The sequence below is a fragment of the Microplitis demolitor genome, chromosome 6, assembly GCF_026212275.2.
Source record: "Microplitis demolitor isolate Queensland-Clemson2020A chromosome 6, iyMicDemo2.1a, whole genome shotgun sequence".
In the NCBI taxonomy this organism is placed as follows: domain Eukaryota; kingdom Metazoa; phylum Arthropoda; class Insecta; order Hymenoptera; family Braconidae; genus Microplitis; species Microplitis demolitor.
The window spans coordinates 19408722-19423655 of NC_068550.1; the positions used below are offsets into that span (position 1 = coordinate 19408722).

General features: G+C 31.8%; 1 protein-coding gene across 1 annotated transcript; it reads right to left on the bottom strand.

Moving 5' to 3' along the window:
• Positions 1 to 8476: 8476 nt before the first annotated feature.
• On the bottom strand, positions 8477 to 13460 carry LOC103573902 (uncharacterized). Its single transcript, XM_008553159.3, has 3 exons — positions 13263 to 13460; positions 12915 to 13079; positions 8477 to 9840 (listed from the first exon to the last, which is right to left on the bottom strand). Exons 1-3 carry the CDS (start codon positions 13397 to 13399, stop codon positions 8565 to 8567), a joined length of 1578 nt encoding a protein of 525 aa, XP_008551381.2. The 5' UTR covers positions 13400 to 13460; the 3' UTR covers positions 8477 to 8564.
• Positions 13461 to 14934: the final 1474 nt, after the last annotated feature.

A 14934-nucleotide genomic window follows, 5' to 3' on the forward strand; every position in this document is an offset into this window, starting at 1 on the left:
TTGTATGGTGATATTTTGTCATCGGATATTTTCTCCGGGGATATTTTGTCTCGGGGATATTTTGTCTTGGGGATATTCTGTCGGGGATATTTTGTCTGAGGATCAAAACGCATGGAACCGATTTAAGCATTAGCCCACGACTTGAAGAATAGCATGACCCAATATTGATAACCAGAAGTCTCCTAAGACTGGATTTACGCACTCGTCCATGATTCGAAGTAAACATACATTCGTATATAAACTTTGAGGCCTACACTATCTTTCAATATAATTTATTTGAATTGAGTATATTACGACAAAATTTTCTTAAAATTACGATACCGACAGGCTAGAATAAATCATTTCTGATAAAATCTGACTAAAAACAAAATATACAATTAAAGGAGAAAAAATTACCTTAAATAATAATTCTCTTACGCCACAGGGCTTTGATTCAGCATCCCTCAATACTAGCTGAATCGTATGTGCAAAGCAATTAAAATGAGTCACTTTTAAATGAGAAATTGCAGATGATATATTCCGGGCATTATCCGTGATAAAAAAAATAAGATCGTTATCGATACTTGATTAATCCCATTCAGACATTATATCAGATAAGTGACTTTTGATGTTATTAGTCATGTGACGATCAAGTAACTGTTTTATGTTTAACATAAGATTTTTGGGAAGAAGATAAGAAGTCAAGTAATGTAATGTCAACGAAATATAAGAATCATTCACTTTAGATTTCCAACAATCTGTTGTAAATGAAAGACTCATTAAACCTGACACTTTGTCTCTACTTCATTTTGCGATTAGTTTTTGTTTAGTTTTGTGATAAAGAATAGGAGTGAGACTACGGGAAAATGTTGTCCGACATGGTGGCTCATAATCATAATTATGTTTAGCTCGGAGATGGTTAAACATTAGTAAAGTTATTCCTATATAGAAGTATACAAATGATTACAATTTCATAGCAGACCAGAAACAAAAAAAAAATTTATAAGAAAAATACCCGTAGGTAAACTTAAGATTTGCGCAGATTCTTTTTTACCGTTTCTTTTATCTAGCTTAAAATGCATCCAAGCAGCACTGCGTACAGAACAATTTTCGTTTTCAGTAACAATCTCATCAGTACCCTGACGGTTTTGAATCAGCCTGGAAACACCCTGGGAGTGGAAACACGGTGGATCCAGGGTGGTTACAGGGTGGGTTTGTGCCATTTCATCACCGTGTATACACGGTGGTTACATGGTGTTTCCACGATGGTAACACGGTGTACCCACCCTGATTCCACGGTGTATTCACCGAGATTCCACAGTGTATCCACGGTGATTACGCAGTGTACGTGGAATCACGGTGGATACACCGTGTAATCATCGTGGAATCACGGTGAATACACCGTGTAATCACCGTGGAATCACGGTGATAAAATGACAAAAAACCCACCGTGTAACCGCCGTGATTCCATCGTGTTTCCGGGGTGAATCAAAACCGCGAGGGTATTGTTTACTTCTTCACCCTCATCATGATCAGTATCAGAATCATCAACCATCATTATAATTGGATTAACCTCAACTTCTATGTAAACTTATTCAGACATTATGTTTTAGCTGAGATTACTCAAATAGCCTATAAAAAAAATAATTCCATAAAAATAATTACAACATAACAGTAATATTAATAAAATTTGTCAATCGAAGATTTTCCATAAATATGTATCAACATCGTTTAACAAATATTTATCAACAATATTTAACAAATCATTCATTGGAGGTCATTCGTTTGCGAGACGAAACCACATGCGCGCTCGATCTCTGCTTTTCTAGTGAATTTCCAACCTCGTATCAATTTCAAAATTTTAAATGAAATATTATATTTTCTTTTGCTTGTTCTTCAGATAATTAAATATACTTGCGCTTGTAAGTCAAACTTATAATCGTAAATTATCGATAATTAGTATAATCAGTATATCGCAAGTATCACCAATAAATATGCAAGTGTCTTCAGTATTAGCAAAATATTAAATAAGTTTTCGCTTTCAAATCGTTTGGAATATTATTCATAATGAATACCGTAATAATGAGTTTCTTGATAATATTCGCAATAATAAATTTGTAGGTAAGATAATATTGAAATAAATTATGAGTTAATAAAATTTTATATTGCTTTGTTATTGATTATTATGATGATTCCTGGGAAAAAATGATTAGACCTGATCATGCCTGTTCATGTATGATGAGGCCTGAAATTAGACCTGATCATGCCTGTTCATGTCTGAAGCGTTAAATACACTCAAGCCTGATCATACCTGTTCATGCCTGTTCATGGCTGTTCATGTCTGCTCATAGATACAAAATTTTATTGACCAAGAATCCATCACATATAAGATTTTTATTACTTAAAGTTCATACGAAACTTACTTTTCAACTAAATCTCTTAGATCAGTAGGTAGCGTATTAAACTTTCGAGCGCAAGGTCCACGGTTTAAATTCTCCATACGCCCGAATTTTTTATTTATTTTTTATTTTTATAGCAATAATATTATATAATATAATATAGTTATACATAATTATATATAAGTATATAGTGCCATTTTTTATATATAAGTTTTTTTCCCGGATGGGCATGAACATACCTGATCAGACCTGAATATGCTTGATCAGGCCTGGCCAGGCATGATCATTTTTCATGTCTGATCAGGTCTTATCATTTTTTCCCGGGTTATTATTATGATAAAGAGATTTTAATTGGATTCTATCAAAGTTGTTGATCATGGATAATTTTTATACATGTAAAAAAAGGTCTAATTAAATTTACCACAATCGGGGATACATATACTGCACTGATTAGTAATATATAGGATCACTACACATTTCGTATAGTGACTACTAGCCTATTGTGGTACATAATCTGTAGTAATATCTACTAACGTCGTTGGTTAAGCCAACTGTTTGGTAAATGACTGTTGTGGTTTTTACTACTCCACGTCATAATTTCAAATTTTTTATCCTTAATTTATTTATTAAATATATATTGATTCATATGAGCTAGGGCAACCACACTATGGGATGAAAAAGTTGAAAGTGGTGCTGTTGTTTCTGTTTGTCAGTCATTTTACTCCACATTGGAGTAGATAGTACAAACTATGTCCAAAAATAGTAATACCAACTAATTCTTATAAAATTGTGTGGTTAAAGAAACCACAGGGTGAGTTTTCCATACTGCATTGAGTAGTTATTGAGCCTACGAATCTTTACCCCAATCGAATAGTAAATAGGACTACTACACTAGAAATTAATCTTATACGGTGTCATGTATTATACCCCTAGCGGTTTGGAATCACGGTGGAAACACAGTGGGTTTATGCCATTTTACCACTGAAATTACAAGGTGTTGCAACCGTGATTCCACAATGTACCCAGAAACTCGGTTACGTAGTGGGACTACGGTGGTTACATCGCGTACTCACAGTGGATATACCTTGTATACACGGTGGTAAAATGGCACAAGCCCACCGTGTAGCCACCGTGGATCCATATCCGTATTTTCACCATGGTTCAAATCCCCCAGGGGTGCTCTATTTGTCAATACGGTGACCACAAAGTATAGTTCATTTATTACTAGTTTAGTAAGGCGGCTGAGGCAGCCGTTCGGCACGCGCGTGGCTCGGGCGATTACCGAAGTTAAGTAGCATCGAGCATGATCACTACTTGGCTGGGTGACCGTTTAGCCACACGTGGGGTTCGAACGAAGGTCTCTGATCGCTAGGCACGGGATGAAGATCCAATGATCGGTAAAATGGGAATCACTGGAGCTTTACCCAAACCGAACTGTACTGGCTAGGTTTTCTCTGTAGTTTCCCTAGCCACTGCACCTCCATTGCACAAGGGAGGTTGCAGAGCATCACCGTAATTATGCAGTACAGTATAAACACAAATCGGGCCACAGCCGCACAACGGAAGGCAGAGGAGGAGAAGTAAAACAGTTTGCAATATAAAGGCAAAAAGTGTAAAAGGCCGTAATTGCGGCTATACACTAGAAAACAATTGAAATTAAAATTATTACTAGTTTAGTGTGGTAAATTTAACTTCAGCATTTTTTTGCGTGTACTGTGCTTATATGTTAGACTTTATTTAAAGTTGATCAATATGGACCATTGTTAATAAAATGTTGTTATCTGTACCCGTTGGTTGGTCACCTGTAAATTTTTGTAAACACGATATTCATTGAAAAACTTTAATAATTAACTCGATTTTTTTTTTTTTTCATGTGCATGCGTTAATTGCAATATCTAAGATATCAGAATCTGTACCTACCGGCACATCCCAAGAATATAATTATATTGTAGATATAGAAAGAATTGAGTTACTGACATCAAAAAATGATTTCATAAGAACAGAAAGAATGGATACTGATGCACCTCTTGAATTTAAAAAAAAAAAATGAAGAAAGGCAATGACTTTAAATTTGTAATAATTATTTTTTAATTAATCTAAAACTGTATTATGCATATTGTGATAATTTTCATATTTGTTTACTTACACAAAATAGCATTATGTCGTACTGGGAATAAATCACACTTCTGTTTTTGAGTCAAATGGTAATAGAATAAAACCTGCTTGCGATCATTCATATTCAGAGAGAAGTGTTGAAGCCAATATTTGGAAAGTTTTCAATTTAGCTGTTATGGGTGGAACAGAATGTCCAATAAAAAAAGTATTTGAATACTTATAATTGTAAATGATATTTTTTAACAAATTATTTGAACTACCGATTTACAGTTTATTTATATTAATTTTTTAGGGTGACCATTATACTATTCGTAAGTATCTAGCGCAAACAGAACTCATCTTTAATGAACCAATTCCATGTGGAGATATGGATTGAATATGTACTCCCGTACACCTAAGGGTCAGTACGCTATGGGGATTTTATTTTATTGGAAAATCGAAAAAGGCTTAACTGAGTGTACAGATGAAATTCGTCAACTTTGAAAATTATTTATAACTGCAATGTTATTTCTTTTTTTAATGAAAATGAAAAATTGTTGAAATACTAATTTTGTAATTATTTTTACCAGTAGTATAAAAAAAAAATACCATTAAAAATTTAATGGTTTTATATTACACACCAAAAGTATTCGGACATTGTAACGGGGTAAAATTTAAATATGTGTTGGACTGTTATTATTAGTAATAATATATATATTGAGACAATGTGAATTGTCTTCGTCGTCCTCAGCCTTGCGGTTCCCATTTTTCCCCGTCTTCTTGTCGTCTGAAACTACACAAGTCATAGTGCCGTGGTCACATGACTAATTTTCACGTTGACGCATGATCGTAAGGGTGAAGTGGGGACAGAGTTCAGAGGCAAGTCCCAGGCCCTCAATTATCAGTGAGACACTTCGATCTTGGATCTATTAGCGTTCAGAGTTATTCTAAATTAATTTTTGTTAGCTGGCAATTTTACTTGCATTATATCAATCTGTTACGATTCAATTTAATTATTATACTTTATATTTTACTGGCAACTTAGCTTGCAATTCTATTGTTTATTATATATTATTATTTTAGTATAAAATACGTTTAAGTTAATTAGATCATCATTACGTTACCGCTGATACATCTGTAGTATCAGCGTATTAATTATAAAGCATAAAATCAGTGTATTATTTGAGTGTAATAACCAACGCTTTCCACGTGGCCATCCATTGTTATTCGGACCACCTCTATTGTACTATTCAGAGACATTTATTGTGAGTAATTGAAATTATTATAACTGGCAATAAACTTGTATACTTTCCTTTCTACCTACTATCTTTTATTCATATTTTAAAATACTGGTAAAATTATGTAATAAGATCCAATACCTATTGATTAAGCTGCATAAGATAATTGAAGTAATTATAAGAAATAATTTATAAATACTAAGCTGTGAGGTAAGTTGATGAATTTTCATATACGTTATCGAGTTTGAATAAGTGCGGGTCTTTGCTTTGCAAGAACCCCAGCCCACTGCTCTGTCCAAGTAAAATAAAAATTTGTTAGAGGCCAGCCTAAGCCAGGGTTCAACCCGCGAATTCTGGTGGCTGCTGGTAAAGATCGCGAAAATAAAAGCGATTTGTCTCAATATATATGGAGTAATAACATCTCCACATAACCCCGTAAGTTAATTCATTGAATTTGTCACTGGGCGTGCTAATTCAAAAGGGACTTGAACACTAAACCCAATTAGATTAAAAACTAATTGCTTAACTTTAGATCTCCTAGTACTCCAAAGGGCTTGTGTCAGGGACAATCTACTTGCAATCGATTTCTGGCGATTTGTTCGCAATACTTGTAAAAATTATCATAAAATTAATTTCTTCACTTTCATCCTGGGTCAATTAGTAAGATGCACAATTTAATTATTATCATAAAATACCAGAAATTCACTAGCGATTCTTAGTAAACAATTGTATGACTGACAATGATCTTGTCCTTATCTTAAACAATTTTATTAGATAATAATCTCATAATCTTAACGAATTTGTAATTGAGTTGACAATATAGTTAAAAATTAAAATTTAAATATCGTTTTATTAATTAAAAAAAAAAGCTATCCTCCTTAATAAAATATCACTGGGGTTCCCGGTGTATAGGCCAGCTTGGACCAAATACCCACAAAAACATCATTTTTGTCAATTTTTGACATAACACTCCTGTCGCGCACGGAACGAATATACATATCAATTATAAACTCTTCTTCTTGTAAAATATGTAAAAAAAACCTTATGATAATGTCTATTTTTAGATCAAATGTTGCTTAATGTTTTATTTAATAATAATTATTAATAAACAATCCGTTTTGAACGTTAGGGCTCATTAATTATTTCTAATACAATAAAAGTATAAAATAAAATAAAACTCGAAATTTAATGTATGATAGACTTTTCAAAATTTGGCTGACCAAGGCGACCCTCTGTCCCGGACAACCTTGCACACCCTCTTATAAAAATTATTCAAATAGCAAATAAAATGATGCCTCAGGACTAAAGAGGTCAATGATGAAACTTGTTTCTAATCAATGTGTATAAAATTTGGACTTATCAAAAATATGTAGAGTCATAGTGGACAGTGGGGACAATTGAACTTGGGGGCAATTGAACCAGTAAGCTTAAAAAATCGAAAAAAGGGTGTACCCACCCTGATTCCACTGTGTATTCACCGAGATTCCACAGTGTATCTACGGTGACTACGCGGTGTACGTGGAATCACGGTAGGTACACCGTGTAATTACCGTGGAATCACGGTGATAAAATGACAAAAAACCCACCGTGTAACCGCCGTGATTCCATCGTGTTTCCGGGGTGTTTCCAGGGTGAATCAAAACCGCGAGGGATGCACGCGCATTTTGACTGAATGTGAAAACAAGCTAAACTAACCAAGAAAAAAAAAATTATTCCATTGACAGAAGTTTTAAAAGTGATTATTATAACATATAATGTTATATAAACTAATCAATATTATTAGAAGTGTTATAATTTTAGTTTTAAGCTGTAATGAATAGTAAATTATTCATAAAAGTCATTCGTTTGTGGCTCTAATACTCTTGGTTCAATTGTCCTCGACTAGTGGTTCAATTGCCCTCGCAAAAGGCACGCTCCTTGAGCTCGAAAAATTGTAGTGGTTACATTTTCGAGCTCGAAGAGCTCGAAAATACTTTTGTATGCCTTTGTTTTAAAAAAATAACGTTTTTTACCATTTTTTCTACAACGATATCTCTCGAACCAATTGACCAATTGAGACGTTTAAGGTCGCAATTGACGCGTTTTATTGAGCTCACATTTGATCAGATTCTGAAATTGATTTATCAAGTCGTTTTTGAAAAATTTCCAAAATACTAAAAACAAAAATTTTTTTTAATTCTTTCGTTAACGGTTTCTCTTGAACGAATAAACCGATTTTGATGGTTGAGGTGGCATTCGACGCGGCTGACAAAGGTTTAGAGCTGATTAGATTTCGGAATCAATCCATCGAGCGAATTAAAAGTTATTCAAAAAAAATATTTTTGAAAAGTTTAATTTTTGAAATACCTCCGAACGTACCCTACCGATTAAGCTCAAATTTCTAGTGTTTACAGTAAATAACAAGCCGCGTCGAATGACACCTCGACGATTAAAATCGGTGCATCCGTTCAAAAGTTACAGAATATTTACATACATTCGTACGTACGTACATACACTCTCGGACACCATCTTGAATTTAGTCATTATAGCTTCCTAGAACCTCAAAACGTTGACATCTGTTGGGATTTCGATTTTCACAAATCGAGGTGAAACTAATAACTTCCCGAATTTTCGAAAATTTGCAATTTTCTTAGCGGGAAGTTAAAAAGTTATCATTTTGCTTTTATTCATATAAAAAAAAATTGTTAAAGTATTTTTGGTCCATTGACTCTACTCTCCCGTACTTGTACATATTTACAAAAAAAAAAAAAAATGTTTCTATATAGATAAAATTTTATTTTGGAAAAAATATAACTATCTTACAAAGTTGAGTTTTGCTTTGAACTAAATACAGTTCCAAGTTTTTTTTTAAATTTTATTCGTCCATTTTTTCTTCATTCGACCTCAACGGTTTTATATTATTGACCATCTGCTGTAGATTGACTAACACGCAACAAATATGCACGATATCATCGACGCAATGAAATAAATTTTCGGTTATTTTATCTAAGATCGAATAACCTCGCAATCGTTGCATTATTTTCTCAATGTGGATTCTTACTTTAGCTACGTCATCAGTATCTTTAATACCTTGAGCAGATAAAACTGTTTTTTTTTCAAAATCTGGTGGCATAACAATCTTTACTTTTTTTCCACTTTTATCAACTGCTGCTTTTATTTCTAGGAATTCTTTGCAAATTAAAACATTATCGCCTTCATCCAATTCGTCCATTAGCCCAGATTCAATAGTTAATTGCGAATCAGTTTTTTTGCCCCCAGCTACCTTAGATTTCAAACAGATAAAGCCTCCAGGAGTGATTCCAATAAGAACTTTTGCTGTAAAAGTTTTTTTATTAGGCAAACAATAATCGCGACTATCAACAGTGGATGGAATTTCGACGTTAAATTCTGTACAGTCGATTATCACTCGACTATTTGAGTAGTTTGGATAGAAGCACTTTGGCATTGTTGCTTGAATATCGCTCATCTTTGGCCAATAAATTAAAGTAGCTGTTGCCGCAGACAACGTCTGTAAAGTTGAGTAAAAAATTCTAGAGATTGTTGTCCTGTGGACACTAAACAGTACACTCAGAGCTGAAAATGTGAGGCCTGTTTTTATTTTCATTAAGAAAATAAAAAGTCTGTTATTTTTGGCAACAGTAAATTTCGTCGAAGTACTCAATAAATTGAACAATAATTCGAAATTATTAAATGTAACACCAGCTAATTCCATCAGCTGCTCATTTTTTTCAATTGAATCGAAGCCAACAAATGTTTTTACAGATGTTTCAGTAGATTGATCAACGAAAGTTTTAGTTGGAGTACCGCATTGCTTGTCACTGCATTTGGGTTTACCAATTATGATTCTACGTTTTGTTACTTCCGCTATATTTGTTTGGATTTCGGCATCGCATTTATCGGTATGATTGTAAATGTATCTATTGCAAATGAATGTTTTGTCGGTTTCGTTTGAGGTAGAATAAAAATCAATTTGACAACTTTTGTCAACTTTTACCCTTACAGCGGTAACGTCATTTACTTCATTGTCGATGATAATCTTATTATTTTCTGAAGTTTTTAATGCATTGTTGCTACTTGTGATCAGAGTTTTTTCTTTTTCGGCTAGTCTCCGGTTCAAAAAACGCGCATGCCTGAAATAAAGTTTTTAAAAATTTTATTTATCTAATCATACACGGAGAAAAAAAAAGTAAATTTTACTAAAAAATATGAGAATAATTAGTAAATTTGGATAGTAATCTTGAAACGCTTATGATTTATATGAAAAATTAATAAACAGGTAAGCATATTTTACAAGTCGTTTAGTAATTTTTACTGGTTATGGAAAATCTCCTATATTGCATATTAATTTTTAGTTATATTTAGTAAATTTTACTATTCCTGTCTAGTAAATTTGATTATCCCGTTTAGTAAATTTTACTACATTAGAATGGAAAAAAATAAAATAAAATTTTTAATAGCTTTTAACTTTTTATGATTATTGCTATCATTTTGATTATTATTGTTATTTATATCATCTGTATTGATGTTAGTGTCGATTTTTGTTTTTTAAAAAAGCATTTGGTCTCAACCGAGATTCGAACCCTAATCTCCCGCGCGCGAGTCCTTTCCTATGTTTGACGGCCCGATGTCTCCTTAGGACAAAAGTTTTAGAACTTGTAATACATATTTGTATATCCTATCCCCACCAACTTGTAATTTTATCTATACATAGAAGAATTTACTATACAAATAGTAAAAAAATATAATAATGTTAGAAAAAAATACATTGCGTATAGTAATTTTTAATATGTTGTTTAGTAACAAATCCTATTTTGTATTAGAAACTTAACTTTCTTAAACTTGTATTTATTAATGGTACTTATACTAAAATTTACTATACAAATAGTAAAAGATATAATCGTCTTAGGAAAAAATACATTACGCATCCCTGATTAAAAATTCTCATTGAGAGGGATTGAAAATTTTTTCAATCCTTATCAATCCATACAGAGGTTTTGAAAAGTACTGAATGGAATTGAAATTTCGATCATTTGAATACTTTGTAATTCTTAAAATGGAATTCAAAAGTATTGAAAGGAATTCAATCTTTCATCATTTCAATACCTTCCAATATGGAATTATTTTGGTATTGAGAAGGATTCAAAAAGATTCAAAAATTTCAATTCATTTAAATTCTTTTCAATTCTACACGTGACCCGCAATGTAATATTATGTTGGTATTAAAAAGTATTCAGAAAGATCAAAAATATCAATTCTTTTGAATCTTTTTCAATTCCTAGGGAGTTTAGAAATTCTCATATTATTTTTGGATTCAATAGAATTGAAAAGTATTAATTTTATGTCCAGATGAAAATGTTGGGGTATAGAAAGTATTCAAAAGTATTCAATTTTTATCTTTTTCAATCCTTTTCAATGAATATTTTTAATCAGGAATAGTAGTTTTTAATATCTTATTATGTAATTATTACTAACTAATAAATTTTACTATAGTATTGTAATGTTTACTATACTTTTTTATCCATGTACATAATCATGTATATATGATCAGATCCAAAAATTGGCCAGATCTGATTATATATAATTATGCAAGAGTAAATATAGTAATTTTTAGAATCTCATTTATAACATCTGTAAAGTATTAATTAAGTAATTCAATTAGGATTTATTGTCTTGGTCAGTATGAATGTCGGTTAAATTTAAAAAAAAAAAAAATTATTATCCGTCAACTACTATTTTACTACGAGGTCACCCGTCCAATTAATGTCCCATGACGATGCTGCTTAACTTTGGTAATGCACCTAATGATGAATTTGGTTTTGTACATAAATTACAATAGAATTCATTAGATACATATAATCAAATGTATTTATCTATAAACTTATAAAGATTCGTATATAAATCGATATCGATTTATACTTTTAAATTGCTGCCGAAACCTTTGAACATTTTTCAAGTATTGGGGATTTAAGTTTGATTGATAGTTGACAAAATAAAAATTTAATAACATCGATATCAGAAAATAGTCATACTATGTAATATATAATATAATAATTAAATCTTTATAGGTTTCATATTAATGAAGTCTGATCAGATCTAATCATACATAGACATATATAACTACACATAAGTTTATATCAGTAATGTCTGATCAGATCAAATCATATATAAACTTATGCACAACTATACATGAATTTATATTAGCCATGTCTGATCAGATCTAATTATGTATAGACCTATATCTGATCATATATGGGCTTATATCACTCAGATCTGATCAGATCTAGTCATGTATTAATTCATGTATGATTATTAGGGCCAGGAATTTGGATTTTTATAAAAAGAGAGACAGAAGATAGAGAGAGACAAATAAGTTATTTTTTTTTTGTTTCTCGCAATCGAGTGAAGACAGTAGCGACGGAGAGCAAGATCTCCAGCAAGACTGTTAGCACCATCTCCAACAAAATTAACAGCGAGACCGGCACCAATACCTTGAGCGCAGTCTCGTGCGAGACCTTCAACGCGATCTCCAGAAAGACCTCCAGCAATACCTTCAGTGCGATCTCAAGCGAGACAGCCCGCGTGATCTCCAAGAAGACTGCGAACGCGATCTTCGGCAAGACCTTCAGTGCGATCTTCAGCGAGACCGTGACCAAAATTGCCAGCTAGCATACTGGTCCACTTTGAAATTATTAATAATTTTTTACAACACTGTGCCATAAATTACACTCTTCATTCATCCGAGCAGTACAGACTTGTATTTATTTACAAGCAAGTATAAATCTGCACGCTAACCTTCTATTTTTTTTAACATATTTTTAAGTTGGATTAGCTATCTTTATTTTTTCTTGGCTACTGTCTTCACTCGATTGCGAGAAACAAAAAAGTAACTTATTTGTCTCTTTCTATTTTCTGTATTAATTATATATAAGCCTATATATTATCATACATAGACAGATATAATTCAGGTCTAATCAGATCTAATTATATATAGACCTATATATATAGCTTGATACATAGCTCGAGACATTATGTATTGGTCAGATATGATCAGATCAAATTATATATAACATCATGTATAATTATACATGGAGGTAGATATGATTATATATAATCATACATAAATTCATGTATATTTGTATATAATTAGGCAAAATCATTTTTTCCCGGGTGTATTGAAAATTATCCGTTAGTTAAAATAATTTACCTGCTTAGAGCTGTTTTCTCGTTAATTTTTGATTTTTTGTAAACCGAAGGAAATATGGTTGGAATGTAACTTGGACTTGCAACCTCCTCTGCCTTTTTACCTCCAACAAAATGAGCGCTACAAATACAGTCAGTTGGCTTTGGTGTCCAGGGTGATCCATCAGGACTGGAAAAATATTATTGTCTTACAAATCTACGCTTCAATTTTTATTATTTTTCATGTAGTACACTCGTCATTAATGCCTAATCCCCTGCTTGGTCAAGAAATTATAGTTTGGGGGACCAGACATTAATGACGAGTGTACATCATCAGTAAATAGGTAACCAAGTTAGGTTATAGAGGACTTACTTTTTTCTTTTAACTGCATTGATCCATTGTTTTCTTTTTTCCAATTTCCAACTTGCTGTTGGAAATCTGTAAAATTTATAGTTACTATTTCTGCCGGTGTTTTTGCAATCGACGACGCAGCAACTAGAGTGAACCATTTTTTATTTTAATTATTTTTTTTTAACACCAGGTCAATCTATAACTTAAGCATTAATTAACGTTTATGAATTCCACCGCAAGCGCTATAGTCAATTCAGTTCTCCCCACCATATACTTTGCTCCCGTTGGTAACAAGTTCACGCTTACATCATTCGGTGCAACATTAGTTCATTTTGGTGTTGCAAATTGACGACAAGTTAGCAGTAGCAGTTGTCATCTATTTGAAGTAAAGTTAAAAAGATTGTTCTGTCAGCACTTTAAAAATATCTTTGATCTATAGATACATTATTGATCTTTGTCTAGTATCCCAATAGATTTTGATTTAAAGTTATCTTCAACGTAAAAATCCAACTTTGTCGAAATCTTTAAAATGACCAAATGCTAACTTTTTATGAGTCTGAAGTTAGCAAACAGATGAAAAATAAAATATTTGACAGCCGAAATCTTATAAAAAATTTTAATTATAAGCAATCAAATAAATGGTATTAAATTCTATCGGAATAAACTAAAAATTCTAGTAATTCTTTTTTTTCATCTCACTGTTTTGGATTTATTAAAAAAACTTTTTTGAAAATTAAAAAAAAAATAATTTTTTCTTACAGATATCACCACTAATGTCCAATCAAAAGCTAAAATTTTTTCATATTTCTAAAGAATAACTTTATGATCACAATTTGTCAACTTTTTAACATTATTTTGTAACTTTTTGTTGACAAATAGTAATTACCCTAATAGCATAATTTGCTTTACAAATATATATTTACAAAAGTTAGCTTTAATTTTTTGTCAAATGTGCGTCAACTTCAAACTTTTCCGTTCTTGACAACAATTCGCATGTAACTTGCTATTCAATTTGACGTAAATTTATTGCCCGAATTAGAATGCAAGTTCACTTGAAAAATTAATTAGTAAAAAGTTGTCAATTTTCAGGTTAATTTTTACACCAATTTATTGTTAGTTTGAATTGAAAAATTGTAAAATATTTCTCTACCGTTAAATTGTAGACAATTTTACGCATAAATTTGCTTACCTTCTGAAATGGTACAAATGAATATTATTGAGTTTTTTTTTTCTAATAGAAAGTTAGCTCTGAATCGAGTAAAAATTAACCGAAAATTTTTTTTCCAACTTTTGCTGTCAAATTGTCGGCAAATTTGGGCATCTAATTTCCAGGGACTTCAATGTCAAATTACTATTACTTTAAAGCTAAAGTGGCTAATTAGGGTAGTTTCCTTATAGCCATTTTAGTTTGAAATTGACAGCAATTTTATAACTTGATGTATAAATTAACATCAAAAACAAAAAAGCCCGAAGTTGATAGACATTTTACGAAAAATCAAGGAAATTTTTGTTAGGGATTTTTTTCTAGTCAAAAAATTTACCTATAAATTGAAAAAAAAATTAACTCCAAATTTTCTTTCCAACTTTTGCTGTCAAATTGTCCGCCAATTCAGGCAGCGAATTTTGGTAATTTCAATTGTCAAATTACTATCGATTTCAAGCTAAACTGACTACTAGGGAGGCTGGCAGCAAG